The sequence below is a fragment of the Venturia canescens genome, chromosome 10 (genome assembly GCF_019457755.1).
Source record: "Venturia canescens isolate UGA chromosome 10, ASM1945775v1, whole genome shotgun sequence".
Taxonomy (NCBI): Eukaryota; Metazoa; Arthropoda; class Insecta; order Hymenoptera; family Ichneumonidae; genus Venturia; species Venturia canescens.
Genome location: NC_057430.1, coordinates 15,692,524 through 15,714,391, shown reverse-complemented (window position 1 = coordinate 15,714,391; position 21,868 = coordinate 15,692,524). Strand labels below are relative to the sequence as shown.

The window sequence follows — 21,868 nt, the reverse complement described above, 5'->3', positions numbered from 1 at the left end:
GCTTAAATTAATAACGACAATGAATTCATCAACGACAAGATATAAATTAATTTTTGGGATTCTTTCGTATTTTTGGTTTCCTTCGTTTCCTCTTTCTCCCTCTCGACGAACGGGATTCTCCGTTCTCTCAAACTTCGAACTTTATTTGGTCACAGTACGCTGTACACGCCCCCTTGAGCGCCCCCCCCCCCCCCACGCCCCCGCCCTCGTCCCGGCCCAGCGTTCGAATTCGTACTATATGTACTTGCTCGGTAAACTTATGTCGCCGAGATAACTCAGATTCAACGAGTTGAGCGAGCCCAACGAGCCAAGGTTCACCGAGCTCGACGGATGGTGCCCGAGGTACGACGATTTCCGGTCCATCAACCCTCCACCGGAACTGTTCGAACTCGAACTCGAACACTGCATTCGCATTCCTGAAAAAAGATGATAAATTTAGGTCAAAATTCATGGAAACAAGTGACGTTTGAGAAAAAGTGGAAAGAATTTTCGGCGATTTTTTTGCTGAATATTTCGACGGTGTGTCACTATTTTCATCGTTTTTGTCCCCGACGAGCATTGATAAGCTGGCTTGACAGCGCTCGCTGGACGGAGAGACTTTTATAGCAAAATTACAATGTTTTTATAGTAAGGTCGGAGCACAACGATATTATAATAATAATCGCTACGAAGTGTGTCAAACAATGCAAAAGTTTGGGGAACCATTACGGGTGGGGATGAAATGTTGGAATGACTAAAATTTCGAGCAGCTAAAATCTCGAGTTTATAAACTTTGAATAATAATATGGAGACGGATAGATTCAACTAGAGCTTTGAATGCCGAAAATAAATAAAGCAGAAATTGCAAGGTTCGAAGCACTTTTACATCGAAAATAGAATGTAACAATCGCCCATAGGACGATGACTAAAATATCGATTTTTCGAAAATTCGACTATCACTCTTTCGATTCATAAATTACTACGGTCAACGATACTGTGAAAATTCACAATTTTGAAAATATAATAACGAAAGACTAAATATTACTGAGGTTGAAATACTGAAACACCAAAAAGTCGAACGGTCAAAATAGCGAAACGTTAGAAAGTCGATCGATCAAAATAAAGAAATGCAGCGGAGCTCCAAATACACGCGTCTCACTCACTCGCTTACTCAGACCGGTGATCTCCAATTTTAAACATCGTCATTTTGACTTTCGCCTTTTCGAGCCATCGCTATTCTGCGTATCTAAGTTTTATAGGCTCGAAAAATTCACTTTCGATTTTTTGCTGCTCTATATTCTGGTCTGTCTGTAAAACAATTACTCTCCATTTTGAATTCGAAAATATGAACTTTTGACATTTAGATGATCTGTTAAAATTGCATTCTAAATGAAAACTATTGAAATATATATTTTCGGGTAAATATGAATTCAAAGAAGGAATTTTTGATTAAACGCGCAATCTGCTGAATAGTCAATCGGGAATAAGAATTTCGAATAACTTATTTTTCTCCAAACTGATATCACAACTTTGAAAATTTCGAAATATCGACCGTTCTACAATTCAGTTATTCGACATATTGAACCCCACCCGACCATTACCACAGTTCATGGTAAATAACGCGGTGTACTATATAAAAAATGAACACGGAGCGAATTTTGATCAAAAACATAGTAAATAACGAAATGGTTTGATGAAAAGCAATCCTTGCTCTGTGCTATACGAAAAATTGCGTAGCTTCGTATTTGCCCTTTTACCGGACTGAATTTTGCTCGGTAACGTAGCAAAATTATATGAGGCGTTGCGAGTACAAACATGAAAATTAGTGAAACATCGAAACAGTGACCCGTAGTAAAATTTCAAACAATTTGTCCAGTCCTATTCACCTATTTTTAACCCTTAAATAGTCACACGGGGTATATTGGACCCCAGCCGTTTTTCGACCGACGATACCAAATAGAAATTTCGAGAAAATGGGACTTGCGGTCCCCTCGGTCGACAGTTCGAACCTTTGAGAAGAGAGCCTCATCGTCATTATTTTAAAGGGCCGGTTAGTTTAATTTTGGTAGTCGATCAAGTCAGACCGTGCGAAGATCCGGGGTCCGATCCACCCCAGCGTGCCGAATTTAACTGATACTACGTGAAAGCGTGATTTCTCAGGTTTATAGAAGGAGTTGATGTTTTTTTTTTAAATGAAAAATTACGATTTGTACATAAATTTTTGTGAAAAGAGTCATTTTTCCTGCACTATTTTCTTTGACATTTTTTAAAATGTTATAAACAACACGAATAGAATAAAATCGTTATGGTCGTTTCTTAAGGGTTCAAAATACATTGCAGTATTTTTATTTTATTTTTTTTTACAGTTTTTCAATTATTTATCGTCCCCCATTCACCAAAGAGACGAGTGACATTCAGATGTCGATAGATCGTTCGATGTAAGAATCTCGCAGACCTGAATTTTGCCCGTAGTACATAGTAAAATTGAGAGAACTGCTTTCGGCATTAAAATTACTATGCACTTTGGTGAAATATTGTAATAAAGTGGCGATATAGAACAGCGCTGCTGCAAAACATAGAAAATTTTTCTAGCAAATTCATCCCCTCCAGTCGGATTTCCCGAGTTCGTGAGGTTAGAATGTCGTCGAAGATCGTCTCGAGGATTCCAGTCGAAAATTTCTCTTCCGACAGAATTTTTGGCAGAGAATATTTTCTTCTATGTGCCCACGGTGATTAGGAGACTCGGTTTGAAATGTCGAAGAGAATATTGACAGACTCGATTCCACTGCTGATTTCTTGCAACGCTCGCGCAGTGATCGATGTCCAACCGGGCATACGAATTGCTCGTCCTCATCATGTGATTTCAAGACCCCACATAGAGATGAGAAAAAATGAAAAAAGGAGGTTAAAGTAGGAGAAAAAGAGACGGTCGCTCGTAACTTGTAAATTCAAAGGGTCCAGCAGCACTCGAGCACAGATACCGGCTCAAGTGGCCAGTGCGCTTCACTCGTGCCTACATCGTACTTCTTATTTTTATTTTTTCCTCGCTTTCTTACGAGAGTGTTTCAAGCGCGCGGGGTTTTACGCAGTCACGTTTCGACTGCGTACACTCGATCCACAGAGAGCGAAGAAGAGACGCGCCCCATTTTTGGCAATTCATTTAACAGCGTTCTCGTCAACTTTTACGAGCTCTCGATCTTCGGAGGGGAGCCAAGAACCGAAGGGACGAAAGAGCGACGATTGGCACGCTGAAAAAACGGATTTTCACGAAGATGGAAAAGTCACTTGAACTTCGGATTCGGAAATTCGTTGAGAAATCGAAGTCGCGTTCGATCTTCGTCTCAGCATCGATTCCCCCAAGATTATTGACGGCGATGGTCAGGTCGGGCCACGACGTCCAGCACCAGAGCGAGGGACTGCGACGATTTTTCAACCAGAGCAAAAAACCCAGGGGAACGCGCACGCAGAAGCTCGGGAGACAAAAAATCTGATGGACGCGAATTCGCGTCGGAAGCTCCCGGGGATTTTAAGCGGCTTCGTGTGCGGTCGCCGTTCGTACGTCTGCCAGTCAAAATTCCTCTCACGAATCACAAGTTCCCGGTTCATTAACCACGGCCCGCGAGAACACAAGGCGATGGATTCAGCCGTTCGAAAAATCACATGCTCGAGAAGAACGAAACGTCAGTTTCGAGCTCGAAAAACCGTCGTCCTTGACTGAAACCGCGACGAGGCGTGCACTCGCCAATCATCACTTTCCGATTCGATCGAAATCTCATTATTTCACATAATTAGCTCCTTCGGTTATTCATTTTCAATAAGATCGCAGCGAATTCAATCGAACCACGAATTTTTCATTTTCAACCTCTCCGAAAGGATCGAAAAAATAATGAAAAACGAGATGAAAAAATCGAGGAGATTGAGATCGAGTCGCGAAAGTTTCCCGAGAGAAGTGCGAACCGCTCAATTTTCTAATAACCGAGAATAACATCGAGGTGGAAAAATGTGTGGCACTTGTTGCCACGATCGGACGATTATCGGTCTCCCTCTCTTTCTCACCGAGCTGCGAGGCGCCGATACGGGAGCACGCAGCGATACATTAAAGAAGATTTTGTTTATCGGGCTCGTAAACATTTGGACGATAAACGCTCAACGCTCGAAACTTAGCGAGCTTCGCACTCTCAGCTGTGATACGGAGGTGTATACGAGGGGGAAAAAAAAAACACGAAATTGAAGAGCTAATACTTCGAATTATGGATAAAAAGGTACTTGAACACTTTGGGAACGCGCTGAGAAGAATGTGGAACGATTGTACGTGAATCTGGGCCGCCTGACTCCGCTTCGTTTAACCACAGACTGGCGTGAACGCGGAAGAGTCGAATGCACCCAAAGACGAATGTGGAAACGCCTCCGACTCGTGGGCTCGTTCGACTGTGTGTTTTGTGCGCGGGTCGTGTTACACGGGAGTCATTAAAGTTTCAATCTTTAAGTTAGCGTGACGTTACACTGTCAACGGGACTAATAGGCCTCGTCAAGCGGGCCTCGCTCGTATTTTCTTTCCTTCAAAAATCTTCCTCCGTCTCTTTCCCTCCGCTTTCTCTCTCGCGCGCTTCTCAAATCACTCGTGAAAGTTCCATTAGAGAAATGACAACCGCGGGACGTTTCTCCGGCCGAGAGCTTGCGAAGCGGGGCTCGGAGCGCGACTAATTCGAGGGCGCGCCACCATCGGACGGGAAGACGAGCGCCGAGACGAGCGTGAGTTAATAAACAGCTTTAGTACACTCGCGCAAACTTAGGCGAATTGCATTGTTGATGTGCTCGAGAAATTCGTTTGGCTGTGAGAGCTCCGGGAGGTGAAATTCATTCGTTAATATTTCGAAATACATCGAGAGCCGAGGCGAAGAGCAGAAAAATTCGGGCCGCTGCCTCTCCCGCGTCACTGCGAGCCCACGGCGCCCCGATGCTCGTAAAACTTCTTCAAACCGATTTTCCAGATGGCCCGGACCAGTCTCGACGACAGTCCGTCTCCTCCGAGACTTTCAGCCCCTTTTCACGTACTTTTTTTACCATTTTTTCGTCTCAACCCTCGGTGAGCTGCCGTACGCTCATGATTATTCACTCTTGCGTCAACACACGTTCGACAACTGAACTCAAAACTCTACTCGTGCCACCCAACTCGCTACCCTTTTCCCACATCTTTCCTTTTTCCATTTTTCTCTCTCCATCTCCCTGCTGAAAAAAAACTGGCCCAAAGACCAGCCGAAATAGCCCGCTAAAGCGAACGAGGTCAGGAGACCTGACCGACGCGTCAGTTCACTTTTCCGCTTCATTATTCCACCGAGTGTAATCGAACGAATCATTTGCCAAATTTTTATCGAGTCAAATGCATTCATTCCGGCCAGAATAAAATGGTCGAAGAAATTGAATTTTTTCAAATCAAAATGTCAAACATTTTCGGATAAAAAATGTTGAATTATTTCGAATAAAAAAATCAATTTTCTCCATTTGGTTAAAAATTCAGAAAAAACCGCGAACGCCGCTCCATGTTGATAACGAAAAAAAGTCTTTTAAGGTAGTGAGTGGTAAATTTTCAAAACGCTTTTGGACCAAGTTTCAACGTACCATCAAGATGTGAAAATATTAAAAACGCTAGTTTTGCAAAACCAACAACTGATAAATACAAATTTCCACGCTGACACACTTTCGCTGGTATTTTTCAAAGAATTGTCTGCGTTTTTTTCATCGATTTTATTGCAACGAGTCTCATTTTTTTCGTCTACGTAATCCACCATGTAATTGTTTTTTTAACTTTATCGTTTCACTCTTCCAGCTAATTGTTCATTAAGGAGTTTCGGTAGAGAAGTCAAAATATTAAGAAATTGATCAAATTTGGTGATAATGTTCTTCAACATCAAGTGCGAAAACTCAAATTTTTTCAAAATTTTCTTCTACTTAGTTATCGAGTAATTACGCATTAAAGCAGATTTCTCATGCCCGGAATGTATACCTATATATATGGAAACGCTATGCTTATACACGTAAACTTTAGTGATCAATTACTCGATAACTGTGTAGAAGAAAAATCTTAAAAAATTTGTGTCGTCAAATTTGGCACTAAAGAATATGTTCGCCAAATTTTATAAAATTCTGAACTTTTTGAATATTTTTATCATGGATTAGCATGGCAACATTGTATCGCCTGTACCGAAACTCCTTAAGTGAAAAAACTTTTTCATTCGTGATTTGTGAAGGAACGAGTTTGAAGGAAAATCTGCGTGGTGCATTCGTAGAGGATGAGTTGAGGAACAAAATGAGACTTGGTGCAATAAAATCGATTAAAAAATACAGATGATTCTTTGAAAAATAGCTGTGAAAATGTGTCATCATGGAAATTTGCATCTGTCACTTGATAGTTTTGCAAAACTATAATTATTAATATTTTTTCACGTTAATAAAATATGCTTGAATACACATCTACTAACAATAAGTTTAATCGGTACGTTGAACTCGGTCTAAAAGCGTTTTGAAAATAAAAACCATAAATCGATGAAAAAAAGTAAAATTGCGATTGCCACGTGAACGCGTTTGGAGCATCGAATCGAATCGAAGAATCTCGCAAATAAGAGACTCGAAAAATACGAGTTTTCCCGAAGATGTCGCTCAGGTTGGAAGGAAAGGGAAGAAAAAACGTGTAAACTCACCGTGATGATCCGTGACGGGTGTTTGACAGGAGTCGCTATTCGGAGAATTAACGTTTCCGATGGGGCTGCCGGGGCTGATTTGTACTTGGATGCCCCTGATGGCGGCTGCGGCGGCCGCCGCATTGACGTTAACGGAGTTGGGGTTCGAGCCGTTGATGCCGTAGCCGAGGTAGTAATCCTGGCCGGGTGTCGTCGTTTGTTGTCCCGTAACAGGATTGTTGGCGAGCGCCGAATTTTTGTAATTACAATTGCCGAGTTCATGCTCGTTTTCATTTTTGTAAGTTATGTCCTGGTGGCACTGTTGATGGTGGAGCTCTTGTTTGGCGGTGGCGAAGCCGTCGTTGGTCCGGTAGCCGATTTGTTCCTGGGCCCTTGCATAATTGGGTTCGTTTTTGAAGCTGATTTCGCCGTTCCTGTAGAGGGACCCGTCGCCCGTTTTGTATGTGACCTCCGTCGTTTTGTACGTGACTTCGGCGATGGGGGGCGGTTTGTAAGGGGCCTCCGGGTAGGCCCAGTCGGCGACGCTCGCCGGGGGAGCGTACATCGCGTACTCCTGGTAGTTTTGGTACTGGTTTTGATAGCCGTTGGAGTAGTCGACGCCCGGGACGCCGAGGTTGTCGTACCCGGGTCCCTGGACGGCGACCGGGACCGGGCCCGTGCCGGGGTAGTACTGCGGGTACTGGGGCTTGAGGGCTTGACACTTCCGACGGAAGCCGCGAGGACGGCGCCGGAAACTGCCCTCTTCGAACATGTACTCGCTCGCCGGATCGATCGTCCAGTAGTGACCCTTGCCCGGGCGGCCCAGGCCCTTTGGCAGCTTGATGAAGCACTCGTTCAGGCTGAGATTGTGCCGCACCGAGTTCTTCCAGCCCTGGTAAGTGCCCCGGAAGAAGGGGAAGCGCTGCTGGAGAAACGTGTAAATTTCTGAGAGCGTCAGCCTCTTGTCAGGGCTCGACTGGATCGCCATGACGATCAGAGCTATGTAAGAATAGGGCGGCTTCTCCTGGCGCCGCGCACCGGGCTTCCGGGGACTGTCAGCCCCGGCGCTGCTCAGCCCGCCGCCGTCCTGCACTTGCTGCTGCTGCATCTGCACCTGCCCGCCGAGACTCTGGGCCCCCATCGAGGACACGCTCGATCTTCCGGTCGCCATCAGACCCCCGTGGGACAGGGGACTCGAGTTGACCTGGGACAGGTGATGAGGCTGGTGCGCGTGGTGCTGGTGGTGCGGATTGTGCTCGTGCTGGCCGTGGGGACCGCCCGCGACGCTCTCCAGCTCGTTTTTCATCTCTCGAGGCTGTCCGGAGCCCCGACGCCTCCTTAATCGAGCGCGAGCACTTTTCAGACGCACCAAATACACTCGCGCACTTCCGATTATCCAACGAATCCGGGTCTACTGGCGCGCGGGAGCGGCCCTCAGAAGGACGACATCGAGGAACGCGGGAGTTTCACACTATAAACTTCCACTCACTATTTTTCCTTTCAGGACACTCCAGTCCGCGCGATTTAACTCGTGGCATCTGTCAAACTAGCCAAACTCTAATTAATCGATGACAGATCGATTTTAACTCGCTCGAAAATTCGCCGGCTCGAGGCTCTCACCATCGCTCGCACTTCGCCTCCTTCCAATCGCACAGAATCCCCGTCGCGAGTCTTTCTCTGCGAACTATCGCGCGTGACTGTTACGCCTGACTGGAGCTTTGACTCGATCCTTCGCCTCGAGCCGCCCTGGGCTGTACGACTCGTTGGGTGCAGCAGCAGCATCGTCGCTACGAGCGTTAAAAACAGAAGGAGAAAAAAAGAGTAAACGTCGAGAGAGAGACGAAACGAGAAACTCATCTCGCTCGGACTCGTTGCGCTCCCTTGGGACGACTCGCTCGCCTGGGAGTGACTTTTCTCCCTCTCGGACTCACGCCTCGGGGCGGAGCCCCGAGTCATGGCCCACCAATCGAACCGGCTCGTGCCACCATCTGGGAAGCCTGGACCAATCGCTCGACTCGGGTTCCGAGTAACGTCCTCGATCGCTCCAGCGAACCGAAAATCCAAAATGATTAGATTTTCCCTTTTTCCTATTTTTTCAACAATATTCGTCGCTTGGGTGACGTTTTGAAAATTTTCTTTGGATTTAAACTCCGGAGGAAATCATCGCTCCGGCGGTCCGCTGTGACGACGCCATTTTGAGTTTCACGATTCATTCGCGTAGGACACTTTTTGCGATTTAAATGATCCTCAGTCGATGTTTCTGCTTGAATAGTTTTTTTCAGTAAGAATTTTGTGAGCTGTCTTACGAGTTGGAATTTTTGCTTTTAGGAATTGAGCAATTTTTCATGTTTTTCACTAATCTCGCTCAACCCCCCGCTCTTGATAGAAAATCGATTATTTTTATTGCTACAATCTCCCACGAAATACTACGAACGGAATGATTCCGTCACGACGAAAATTCGCTTCCGGTGAGTCGCTTTCCTGGCATCTCAATCACGATGCAACGCGCTCTTTCAAACGGGAAAATGGTGGTGATTCAGAAGTCAAGAAAAGCATCGATGCTGTGACGAAGGAGCAAAAGAACCGGCGAAAGATATTTTAAAAGTGCACCAACCTCGACCGCAATAATTACCACAAAAAGAAAAGTTTTGTGGCCTGAATTCAAGATAAAATTCACTCCCTTGTGATACGAACTCGTGCCAGTCCCAAGCTGAAGATTCCTAATGGTTGTATCGCCTTAAAACTAATAAAATGCAACTGGAAACAAAAAATATTCAACATTGTTCAACAAAATATTGAATTTTCTGGATTATTTTCATTTATTACTAATTCAATTTAATGTAAATGTCACTCGTTATTTATTTCATTTGAATTTATTTGGATGAATATTTTAGAACTGTCACGGGTACACCTTCCAACAGGCTCTGTGACAATCTAGAAATCTCTTCGAGACCAATTTTGCAATACGTAAAAAAAAATAACGATCGAAATTTGTGTACGACCGTTTGAACGAGAGTCGATCATCGTCGTGGACTCGCCAGACGATTTCTGTCCTCGCTCGATCGAATTCTCGATTTGTTTATTATTGACGAGGCGTGACCGAGTATCGCGTGACGGAGTTCGATGAGAGCGAAAAAGAGCGAGGTCCCCTCGGTTCGTCTCTCGATCTCTCGAGTTTTTCTCTGCCGCATTTCTCCGAGTGCAGTCTCGTAACATTCGACTCAAAAGTCCATTCGACTGGTAACTTATTGCATCAACATCATTGAAACCCTCTCGAGAGGCAAATTAACCGAGACTCACGACTTTAGGACCTCCTGCACAATAATTTCGTTCAAAAGCACGAAACCCTTGGCTAGAAGAGTCGAAAGTTACGAGAGGAAAGAAAGCACTCGGCGCCCGAAGAGCGAGCGACCAAGTTATGATCCGTCACTCGCCTGCTATCAAATTTCATCGGTAATAAATCATATTTTTGACGATTCGTGAGCTCGAATTGAACTCTGAAAAAAAAGTTGGTTCGAAATTTGATTTTTAAAATAACACGAAAAGTCACTTGGTCACTTGACATATCAGTTCTCAAAATAACATAAAAATCACTTAACCTCGCTCAAACCGTGTTTTTCGTCAGAGTAGAACAAAATATGGTAAGACCACCGCAAAGTTTCGTCTGCAAGCTCGTATTCGTTTGGAGGTTAAGGCTCGCGAGGCAGGAGAGTTGAGGGCGGAAGGGGGAGGAGGATAACCGTGAATTCTCAAGGAGTTTGTTTGGCCGAAGCAGAAGGAACGACGTGACGACAGAGAAGCGAGCGAAGGCGCAGGCTGCGGCCGCCATTTTAGTTTTCGAGTTACTCGGTGGGCTGTCGTGTCGCTCCTGTCGCTGGCGAGCCTCAACCTCAACTGGCGGAGTGAGTACACATTTTTTTCGGTTATTTTACAGTCTCGACGGATTAAAATGTTTTCGTATTGAAGGAGCAGCGGGGGAGGAAACTCTTGTGAAAATTTATTGCGCAAAGCCTCCTTGTTTTAAGGGTTGAAGGCTCGAGTCTCTCTGGATACGGAATCGTTTTTTTCTCTCTCGAAAATCAGGCTCGAGGGTGTCCGCTTTCGGGGAGCTAGCTCGCTCGGTACTCGTCCTCTGGTTTTTTTCTTTTTTTATTCTTTCCTCGGCTATCTCGCTCTCGAACTTCCCTCAGCATTCCCGGATAAGAACGCTGGCGCTTCTGTTTACCGCGACTCCCTTTTCTCTCGCTCACTTAGTCAGCCTCAAGGGTCTGTGCCCTCGAACAAAATGCCTGAAAAAATACCCTGAGCTCCTCGAGAAAGGGCGAAACTGCTAGGAAACGATCCGAAAGGCTCGTAAATCAAACTAGTACTCGGTTGTCTTTCCTTCTCGCCCTTTTTTCATAATCAGGCGCTTTTGTTTTCTGCTGCTTTTTTTTCATGCGACTTGAACTCGGCGGTTTCGAGGAGCCAAACGTGCACAAATTGCGGGCTTCAAACCCTCCGATCTGGTCGCAATCTCCGCCATTTTTTAATATTTACCCAAAACTCAAAAAAAATGCAAGAATAAGCAAGCGACGAAGAAATTCCGCGAAAAAATGACAACTCGAGTTTCTTCCAGTCTCATTAACCTCAAAACTCTTTTTTCCTCCACCTTCCATTACTTGTAAAAAAGCGGTTAAGGAAGATTTTGCGTTGAACTTTTTTGCTCTCTTGATGATAAAAAAAAACGATTAAAATTTATTCTCGCAACTATTAAAATTATGTGTAACTTATTTGTTAAGTTTGATAAATTTTGAATATTATGATAGCGGAGCCGGCTCATGAGGTTGTCGAAACTTCCGCTGTTTATGCCGTTATTATTCGTTAACCTCAAAAAGTATTTTTTCTTTTTCCATTCCCAAGTTATTTTCAACGGTAACAAGGGTTTTTTAAGACATCATTGGTCTCTAAAATCATTCTACATCCTTATTTTCGTTTTTGGCTCTTCAAAGTTGGGAGGATCCTAGTACATTGAATTCAAATCATCGCACAGGGTACCTGTCATAAGAGCCTATTGTATAACCCTTCAAAAAACGTGATTTTTGTTCATTGATTTCTCGATAACTAGACGTAGATCCTCTAATAATTCCGGGAATAGACGCATGGTGTATATTTATAGAATATTTCAAGATGACAAGTCTTAAAGTTGGAATTTTCGATTTCCATTAGATTCGCATTAAGGAGTTTCGGTACAGGCGATACAATGTTGCCATGCTAAACCATGCTAAAAGCATAAAAAATTTCAAAAAGTTCAGAATTTTATAAAATTTGGTGAACATATTCTTTAGTGCCAAATTTGACAATACAAATTTTTTAAGATTTTTCTTCTACACAGTTATCGAGTAATTGATCACCAAAGTTGACGTGTATAAGCATAGCGTTTCCATATATATAGGTCATATTCCGGGCATAAGAAATCTGCTTTAATGCATAATTACTCGATAACTAAGTAGAAGAAAATTTTGAAAAAATTTGTGTTTTCGCACTTGATGTTGAAGAACATTATCACCAAATTTGATCAATTTCTTAATATTTAGACTTTTGTACCGAAACTCCTTAACTTCCTCAAGGCTAATTGAACTGAAATAACAAACCACAAACGACTAAATTCACAATCATTTGAAAGGCACCCTCGGACATCGTTTTTTCTTCGGAAATATCACATTATTTTTTGACGTTCGACAGTAAAAACTCGTGAAAATTACGGTATTTCCTCAGCCAGCCCGGTTTGCCCGGGTCTCCCGAATTTATGTATTTACACCGTTTTAATAGTTTACTACGATGAAGACCCGGTCACTATAGAGATACGAGCGCGAGTTGTTTTCTCGCAACTGGTGCGTAACACGTGAGGTACGTCGACGTATGAGAGTCTCGCAGGAGGGAGAGAAAAGGAGAGGATGAGCAGGCGGCGGGGAGGGGACGCGTCGTTGCGAGCGGGGCCACCCAAGCGGGCATCACACGAGCCGACGAGTCCCGTGTGTTTACACGATACCGTAATTTTATACCGCTGATCGTACACGTCTGTTACAAGCCCCTAAACTCGGCACAACCTTTTCGTATCCGCGACAAGCAGTAGCAGCAGCAGGCTCCCGAGATTTTTTCCCTACCCCTTTTACTGTCGGTTTTTCACCGCGTCGAAAATGGAGACGCGAGCTCTTCTGCATCGGAAGTTTCTCTTTTTACTGGGTAAATCTCGAACTCTTGAGTTTTAACGATTCGTGCGGAGCGAGCCTCGCGGAGGGGTGACGCGGAGTCTCGGGATTTTTGACGCGAATTTTTCCAACTTCGGCCCAGTCCCAGTCGTTCGGACCTGTCGATCCAGTGAATCTTTTTTGTGCGAAACAACTCGACGGAGGGAAGCTAACGACCAAAAGGTTTGCAGTCCCTCAATTATTTAACGAAGTCACGAAAACTATTGAATCGTCGATTTTTGTGCACGAAACATCGAATACGAGAGCTCTCAAAGTGTCGACGAAAAAATGTAAATCCCATTTTTCATGAGAGTGCAGGCGAAAATTCGTGACCTGGGAATACTCGGTGAGAAGGAGCTCGAGAGACGAAGAGCTGCGGAAAGAGTAAAGTTGGCCCGTCTCGGAAAAACGTCCGAAAACACTGCGGTCCCGTTAACTAAATTGTTTACATCTCCCTAGGCCCTCGCGCCGGTGTAAAATGCTGGCTCGCGCGCGCGACCACCGCGCGTCCCAGACTCGGGATCTGCTCGGGAGCTTCCGCAGCAGCTTTACCATTTTTCTTAACTTGTTCCCCGACGTTTTCGCCGGATTCCTCAGCTCTCGGCTCTCCTTTTAATATCAAGTATCTCGAAGAATTCTTCCCCCGATTCCCCGCTGGCCGCTCCCGCGTCCGGATATTTATAAGCTCTTGGAGCGCGGAAGAACACGAGAGGAAGAGATAAAAGTTGTTTGTTGGGAAAAAGGGATTCGGCGAGGAGGAAAATACACACGGACATTGGAACGTAAATAAATGGCCTCGAGAGGATCCTCCCCAGCGATCGTTCCTCGCTCCCCTGCGCGATGACATCCAGCTCTGAACTCCGGTAGCCCGAGTAGGCGGATCAAACCCGTTCGGGTTCGAAGGCGTCTGAAAATCTCGAAGCTCGAGGGAAAGCATCGTGGCTGGGGTTCGAGCGGGTCGTTTGCCTTTCCGCCGTTTCCAACGGCATTTTCAATCGTCTGTAAAATCGTTGTGGGAGCGAGGATTGTTCGGTAAGAGTGCGCCAAGTTTTGACCGCACACGCGAGTCTCGAGTGGCTTTCGGACTCGACGGGAGCAGCGTCGGTGTCGCGTGCCCGGAGCGACCGGGCGGAGAGCTCGGGCCCGGCGCTGCTGCAGCGCCGCGATCTCGGATTCGTACGTTTTCTGAAATAGCTTGTGCGCCTCCCCGAGAGCGGATAAACTGCGGTCTTATTTCGAGAAACGCCTTCCGATGCTGCTCGCTTCTCTTCCCGGGTCGTTGTTCCTTTTTTTATATTTTTTGCCTGCCCTCCTCGTCGCGGGATCTCCCGAGACGCGAGGTGCCTTCGGCACCTCGGATCGGCGAGCGAAGGAACATTGTCCAGACTCTCGTTTCAACGGATGTGCGGCGCACGAAGCGGTTCGGAGGAGGCTGTGGGTGTTGCGAACGGTTGTAATAAATTGGAGGGTAAAAAAATGTTTTCGGCGGTATACATTGGCGGCGGGGGTCCTCACGTTTTTCGAGGACTGCGCACCGCGCGCAATTCCCGTCGAAACAATGCCCGAGGAAAATCTGCGAAGTTAAAGATTCGAAAATTCTTCACTTCTCAAATTTTTCCTGCCCCTCATTCAAAATTCAATTCCATTGACCGGTGACCGAAGGAAAACGACGCTGAAGTTTGCAACGTTGGAGTCCAACGAAATGAAGGAAAAAAAACATTTGTAATTCACCAATTTATTTATTTCACGAAGTATCGGTGCAGGCTGAAAAACTACAAATTGCAAATTCGACAGAGAACGAAATTGGAGAATTAATAGAATTATTGGAGTTTTTTTTTTTTTTATCATTTCGTTGGACTCCAACGTTGCAAACTTCAGCGTCATGAAGGAAATCGGCACCGAGGCCGTTGACCGGGCTCCTTCCATCGTCGGAAAGTGACTCTCGGTCTAATCCAAATGCTCCGATAATGAAGCCGTCGCCTGACATAGTCGTGCTGTTGACAATGAAAAAGAACAGTAAAGCGCCGACAGCGATAGCGAGGAATTCGACACCCTCGTGCCGGCTCCTCCTCGACGATGTGCGATGCGATTGCTCGAGGCGAGGCGCGCAATAAGCCTTTTGTTTTGACTGCTCCGTCGAACGATGCTCCGCCGAAACAATGTTGCGCCCGGCGCCTTTTGCTCTTTCTCCTTTGTACGCTTCCTTCCTGCGCCGCCAGCCACGAACCTTCCGGAGGGCTTTGGCTTGGGCACCGAGCTGAAGGCGGACCTCGCTCCGCGTCGTCTCCGTTCTCGCCACTTTTTCTACTCACCGACGAACCCGATACCCTTCGTTGCTCGTTAGCTGTAATCGTGCCCTCTTGTACCTTCGACCCCGCATTAACACTCTTTGGAATAACATTTACGAGACAAGCTCGGTGGTCGATCCCTTGGGAACCTCGATTATTAGGCTTCTCATGTTTTTCAGTTTTTTGGCTCGTTCGCTAGCAAGATATTTTTGCTTTTTTGTCCTGGAATTGTCACACTTACTCGATCGATCGATCGATCGAATTTTTTCGATGTTTCAGTAACGAGAAAAAAACAGTGAGTTCGCTTCGAGATATCATTCGTCATTGGGGTGGGGATCAAATGTTGGAATGACTAAAATTTCGAACAGCTAAAATCTCGAATTTATAAACTTCGAATGATAATATGGAGACGGATAGATTCGACTAGAGCTTTGAATGTCGAAAATAAATAAAGCAGAAACTGCAAGGTTCGAAGCACTTTTACATCGAAAATAGAATGTAACAATCGCCCATAGGACGATGACTAAAATATCGATTTTTCGAAAATTCGACTATCACTCTTTCGATTCATAAATTACTACGGTCAGCGATACTGTGAAAATTCACAATTTTGAAAATATAATAACGAAAGACTAAATATTACTGAGGTTGAAATACTGAAACACCAAAAAGTCGAACGGTCAAAATAGCGAAACGTTAGAAAGTCGATCGATCAAAATAAAGAAATGCAGTGGAGCTCCAAATACACGCGTCTCACTCACTCGCTTACTCAGACCGGTGATCTCCAATTTTAAACATCGTCATTTTGACTTTCGCCTTTTCGAGTCATCGCTATTCCGCGTATCTAAGTTTTATAGGCTCGAAAAATTCACTTTCGATTTTTTGCTACTCTATATTCTGGTCTGTCTGTAAAACAATTACTCTCCATTTTGAATTCGAAAATATGAACTTTTGACATTTAGATGATCTGTTAAAATTGCATTCGAAATGAAAACTATTGAAATATATATTTTCGGGTAAATATGAATTCAAAGAAGGAATTTTTGATTAAACGCGCAATCTGCTGAATAGTTGATCGGGAATAAGAATTTCGAATAACTTATTTTTCTCCAAACTGATATCATAACTTTTAAAATTTCGAAATATCGACCGTTCTACAATTCAGTTATTCGACATATTGAACCCCACCCCGTCATTGCACATTCGTTTTGAATAAAATCAAATCTACGGACATTCATTCAATTATTGTTACAAATAAAACAATAATTTCAACAGAAATTGTACTCGAAGACGGCAGCGATCGGTCTGGCCAACGGACCCAAGGCCCGAGGTCTGAACCTCGATAAAAGCGACTTCAAAAGTCCAGAGAATCATCTCAGAATCATTAAAGGCGTCGAATTGGGTTTTTAATGTTTTTAAAGGCTTTCCCAAAACCTTGTCGTTGTCACTTGATTTAATATAATTTGCAAAAACCAACTTCACGAAACAAAGGACTTTGGAACATTTTTTTATTTTAAAATGATAAAATAATGAAAAGAAAATTCGATAAAAATTGTTTGTTTTGAATTTTGGCGGTATTTGAATGTATTGGAGGACCTGAAAGTTGGGAAATTTAGATAGTTTATCATGATATTAATTCTCGAAATTCGAATACGAATTTTTAGGCTCGCCGAGCCCGATGATTTTTTATTAAATATGAAAAATAATGAAGAAATTAATATTGCTGGAGAGAGACGGAAAAAGAATGACGAGTGATGTGTTCGGAGTAAAATGTTTCTCGGTGTGGGTTTTGACTAGAAAGACACCAGCTGTGGCCATCTTGCCAACGAAGATTTAACGGCGGGGTCGTTAAGTTCTGCTTAACGAGCGTGTATTTGTTAGAGGATTCGGAGCTCGTCGCTGGAATAGGAGATCGTGATTGCGTGCGCGAGAGCCTCGGTCTTTCCTGAATTTCTATCGATCCAACGGATCGTCCGACTTGGCTATCAATCGATCCCCCCCATTCGTCTCGGTTTCCAACGATTTCCTCGCATTTTTAGAGAGCATCGATTCGTCAGTGAACCGGAAGAAAATCCTTGGTCGACCGAAGCTTTTCTGGCTTGGATAAAAAAAGAAAAATTTCCAAAACCGAAAAAAAACGTCCAAACGGAATTTATTCAGCTCCTTCGAAACCCTCCGGAGGGCAAACCGTAACTCAATGTCAACAATACAGACTTTTCGTATCAAATTGTTTACAGGACACGAAGTATTCGTTACGAGCTCTTGGATACGAGACATCTGTCTCAGGGGAAAACGAAACTCAACTTCGCAATGGAAAAAAAAACGAGGAAGATTAAAAATCGAAATTTCAATTAAGCAATAGAATATTTGTGTGCAAAGCGGAAGTGCGATTTTTCACAATATAATTTTAATAATAGCAATAATAAACGAAATAATATTTATAATATTTTTTTATTCACGGAACTCACAAAATTTCTGTAGATGACATACATAAATGCGAACGAAATATCTAGAGACGCGGCAGCGTCTTGACGCCAATTACACAAAAGTCCACAATCATAAGACACCACAAGCTCGATAGTTAAAAATTGATTATTGATTAATTATTATCAATGATTAAGTTCAAGTTTAACTTTAACTTCAAGTTAATCGAAGAATCATTTGTTAGTCGAATATTTATTTAGGTGAAGGACTCGTTGATCCAACGAAAATTTCGCCGAACCGACAAATTTTTCTTCCCAATTACAAACGTCAGAATAATTCGTACCGAAAGCCTTGCGGAAAATTATCATGTAAATGGGAACGTGAAAAACGTGCTCTCAGATTTAAAAATTTGACAGACCGAATTACTGTCTCACGAGGAATGCCAATTAGAGTGACTTGGAAAATGCAGATCAAGCTTAACAAATATACTCGTCCACCAAGACCTGAGGTCTGGAGTTTAAGGGGGGGAACCACGTTAGGAGCTTCAAAAAATTCGTTTTTTTTATTGCATAAATCGTTAGCTCAACTATTCAAGAATACGCTGTCAAACTCTAATTAATTCTTCCCATCCAAAAAAAAATCACAAAAAATCAGTTTCAAACAGCCTTCTAATGTCGTTTCCCCCCTTAACGCCGCGCGACACGCCTTCGTCTCTTGGCCCGCATTGACTGTTCCGATTGAATGTACAACTCAACGACAAAAGCAAAGATCGCACATACTATTCCGATTGCAAAGATGAAAAATGCAAAATCCAAGTCCTCAAGCCTGAAAACTCTGAAACTGTCATCTTCGATCCCATTTTCATTGAAGTCTAGAATACTCATTTGCTTTGAGTACATACTGTAGTAGTTACGCTCATAGATTCCAGAACTCATGTAATTTAAAAGTTTTCGCTGAAATTTCTCTTCCAAAGGCCAGTTTTCTCTGGTCGGATATTTCATCGGGAACTCTGCAACCGAGTGCTTGGACATGTGAAGCTTTAACTTGACACTATGATCTATCAAAAATGTTCTACGAGCCACACAGGCACTCGATGAGCTCTTTAATACTTCGGCTAAACAACTGGAGGTATTTTCAGACGAAAAAAAACGTCCTTGATAGACGTTCTCACTAAAGATCACGCTGTAACGTTGGGGCCCGTGAAGCGAATAATGAGATTTCATTAAATCGCGTTTATTGTTAATGTTCGGATAACGAACGTGTTTCGACAATCGAGCAGCCAGCTGACCCTGATACAATGCTTGAATAATTATGAAAAAGCTAAACAAACAGGCCAAATAAATTCTAGGAGCGAAATTGTTCGGTAATTTGACGAGACAAGAGTTGCAAATCAATCGCAGTGTGTTGAGAAGAGCTTTCATGAATGATTGTCGTAAAACGTACTTCATGAAAAATACATTGATGACAAATACAATACAGACACCGATTCTGGAATAATAATCAATTGCTGCAATGAATTTGTGCCATTGAGACTGGTATTCCGTGTATTGGGTCACCGCAACTAATTTTACGTTCAACCACGAGTTCCCCCGCAATTCCGGGACGCTTGTTATCGGAATTAAACGGAACAAAATGTCGGTTCGACCGGTAGTCAAATCTTCTATTTCACCGTGACCTATGCCATTTTTATCGATGAACCCTAATTCATCTGTCGAGCAAAGTTTCGGATTGATTGTTAAATTCATGTATTGCGAGAGTAGCATTAAATTTTTATTACTAAATTCGGTACGAGCATGTATGTTTTTTCCAGAATGAGTTGGTAAAACGTCTTCTTCGGGCAGCGATATTCGAACTTGGTACCCACCGGGATTTTTCGTTTGGTCAAAATCAATATTCTTACAAGTCTTCAAAGTTTTATCATATTTCCGGACAAAGAGAGTCCAGGGATGCTCGTTTACGCCTTTGTAAGTTCGCTCTAATTTCCAATGGTCTCCGGCCTGGTTCGTGTAAGGATTGAACATGTAAATCAATGGACCGTCAATAGCGTGGTTGCAGATGAATTTCGCTTTGAGTATATCCATCGTCCATGCTGCCCACAGAAACTGAAATGCGTCCGAACACCGTATTTCTGTACCGGAGTCGAATATGTAGAAGCGAGCCAAGTGATTCCACCACCGAGAATTTTTTATCTCGAGGAGAGTTTCCTTGAGGTCCGACGATGATGTAACTGCGACCGCGAAGAGTTGCAACTTGTAGCGCAACATCAGTGGGATTTCGGCTCCTTGCATCAGACTTCTCTCATCATTGACGGAAACCATGGTGAACGTCGGATCTCCCGAGGCAATGGAAGTGTAAAAAGAATTGGGGATGTTTCCAGCCAGACCAATTTCTTTCACTCGTTCCTTGTAGCAGGCTCCCATGACTGTCGCCTGGAAATAATCGGAACGATTCTCATTCATATTTTTTCTGAATTCAAAAATCCGAGACGGATATAAAATCATGTTTTAATGTCACCTAACCTCATTTGGAATTTTCGAAATCGAATTTCTTCGAGGCAGTTCAACCGATTAAAAAAAAGCTCTGTCAGCCCATTATTTTTCGAAAATTTCATAAGACGAAACTTGCTCGAAAACAATTATTTTATTATTTTATAAGTGTAATTGGTAAAGAACCAACATTTTTATACAATTTCAGAGTCCATTTTGACCAGCGTGGTGCAGCAGCTGCGCCGCTGCTGTTGACGTCACGCTGTCAGTTTTGTTTACAAATTTTATAGGTTATGAAGTGAGTTTACTGTCCAAAGTAGTATTGCCGTGGAGGAAAATGAAAAAATGAACGATCAAAAGATTTTAAAATTTACAAAAAAACGTGGCGAAGCTAACGAACGACAAAATATGACCAAAAGGTCGAACTGACGTCACATGCGAACGTATATTGAATGCAGCGTTGTCAAACGTTACTGATCCATTTCTCGTGCAATCCGAATGATTTCTCATCAGATATTTTTTCATATTTCAGCCGATTTTCAATGGTAAGGTTTAAAAACTAAAATACTCATGTATTCTTGAATATCCACGAAATACAACGATCGATTTTTTTTCCCGAAATCTTGGATATAATTAACGAAAAAATTCAATAACTTTTCATGTGTGTACGGCTTTCATATGCCGGACTGATAAGTGTCAGAGAAAAGTCGATATTCAATATAATTAATTTGCTGCTAAAGTACACGGTAACTAGCGTCAAAATTTTGCAAATCTATCCAGTACGTGTTCATTTTTGCCTACCAAAAATATCATCGCGTAATCTTGGATAGCGAATATTCACCCATCTACCTTAATCGGTCAAAGAATTTCGATTTCGAAAATTCCAAGTGAGGTTCGTCGACTGATCCATACTCTTGAGTTATCGAGCTCACGTGACCAACTCAAAATCGATGGTGCCGCTTCTCGTAGTTGGTAAAATATAACGATAAATTATGTTTGTATAAATTAATAAATGTGACGGTCGCCGTCACATGTCAGACGCCTCGGTGCCTATTTCTCCGTGAATTTTTATTGAAATCGCGACGAATAAATTTCGTAATGATCAGTGAAGTGGTGTGAACCGGCTCTGGTTTCTTCGGTTGTGGCAAACGTGTGTGCAATTTGTGATAAAACAATTTTCGTGACCGGCGTAAAAGGTGTGACGACGCGCGCAATAAACTGCTCCGTATTTTTATTTATTCATTGCGTCGTTGAGAAGAATCTGCCGTCCGAAAACAGATCACAGCCAGAACCGACTAATTAAATCACACTTTTTGATATTTTTTATATTCACGTAACCGTTAAATTCGCGACGATATCAACGGACTTCAGTTTGATTTTTGGACACTTGGCGATGCGTGCACCATTAAAAGTTCGATCTAAAATTTTTCCTAACTAATTCTCAGTTCAGACGGCTTACCGTTACTGCGGCGAGATCGGGCGTTCTACTCAGCAAAACTAGACTTTGACCAGGAACGAATAATATTCCTGCGATTTGTATAAATACAAAAACCCTTTGAAAATGGAGTTTATCCATGACGTTTCAAGTACTTCTTTCGGAGACAAGGGACTCGCGAACGTTCACCGAACAATTCTCACCGCTTCACTGAGACCTTGTGTCGTACGTTTTGCAAGGCGTGACCAACAACTGCGAGAAGCACCAAACCCCTGTTATATCTATTTCGCTAAAATATTGAAGATCTGTTTTTTTGTTCGTGTAGAATAACGCGTGCAGATTATCGAAC

At 43.3% G+C, this 21,868-nt stretch overlaps 2 protein-coding genes across 2 annotated transcripts; both read right to left on the bottom strand.

Moving 5' to 3' along the window:
• Positions 1-216: 216 nt before the first annotated feature.
• On the bottom strand, positions 217-8,378 carry LOC122417033 (forkhead box protein D1-like). The gene is made up of 2 exons (XM_043430260.1): positions 6,678-8,378; positions 217-416 (listed from the first exon to the last, which is right to left on the bottom strand). The coding sequence occupies exons 1-2, from the start codon at positions 7,960-7,962 to the stop codon at positions 235-237; spliced, it is 1,467 nt and encodes a 488-aa protein (XP_043286195.1). The 5' UTR covers positions 7,963-8,378; the 3' UTR covers positions 217-234.
• Positions 8,379-17,638: 9,260 nt separating this feature from the next.
• LOC122417530 (uncharacterized) lies at positions 17,639-21,641 on the bottom strand. The gene is made up of 2 exons (XM_043431078.1): positions 21,544-21,641; positions 17,639-20,027 (listed from the first exon to the last, which is right to left on the bottom strand). The coding sequence occupies exon 2, from the start codon at positions 20,016-20,018 to the stop codon at positions 18,285-18,287; it is 1,734 nt and encodes a 577-aa protein (XP_043287013.1). The 5' UTR covers positions 20,019-20,027; positions 21,544-21,641; the 3' UTR covers positions 17,639-18,284.
• Between the last annotated feature and the right edge of the window lie 227 nt (positions 21,642-21,868).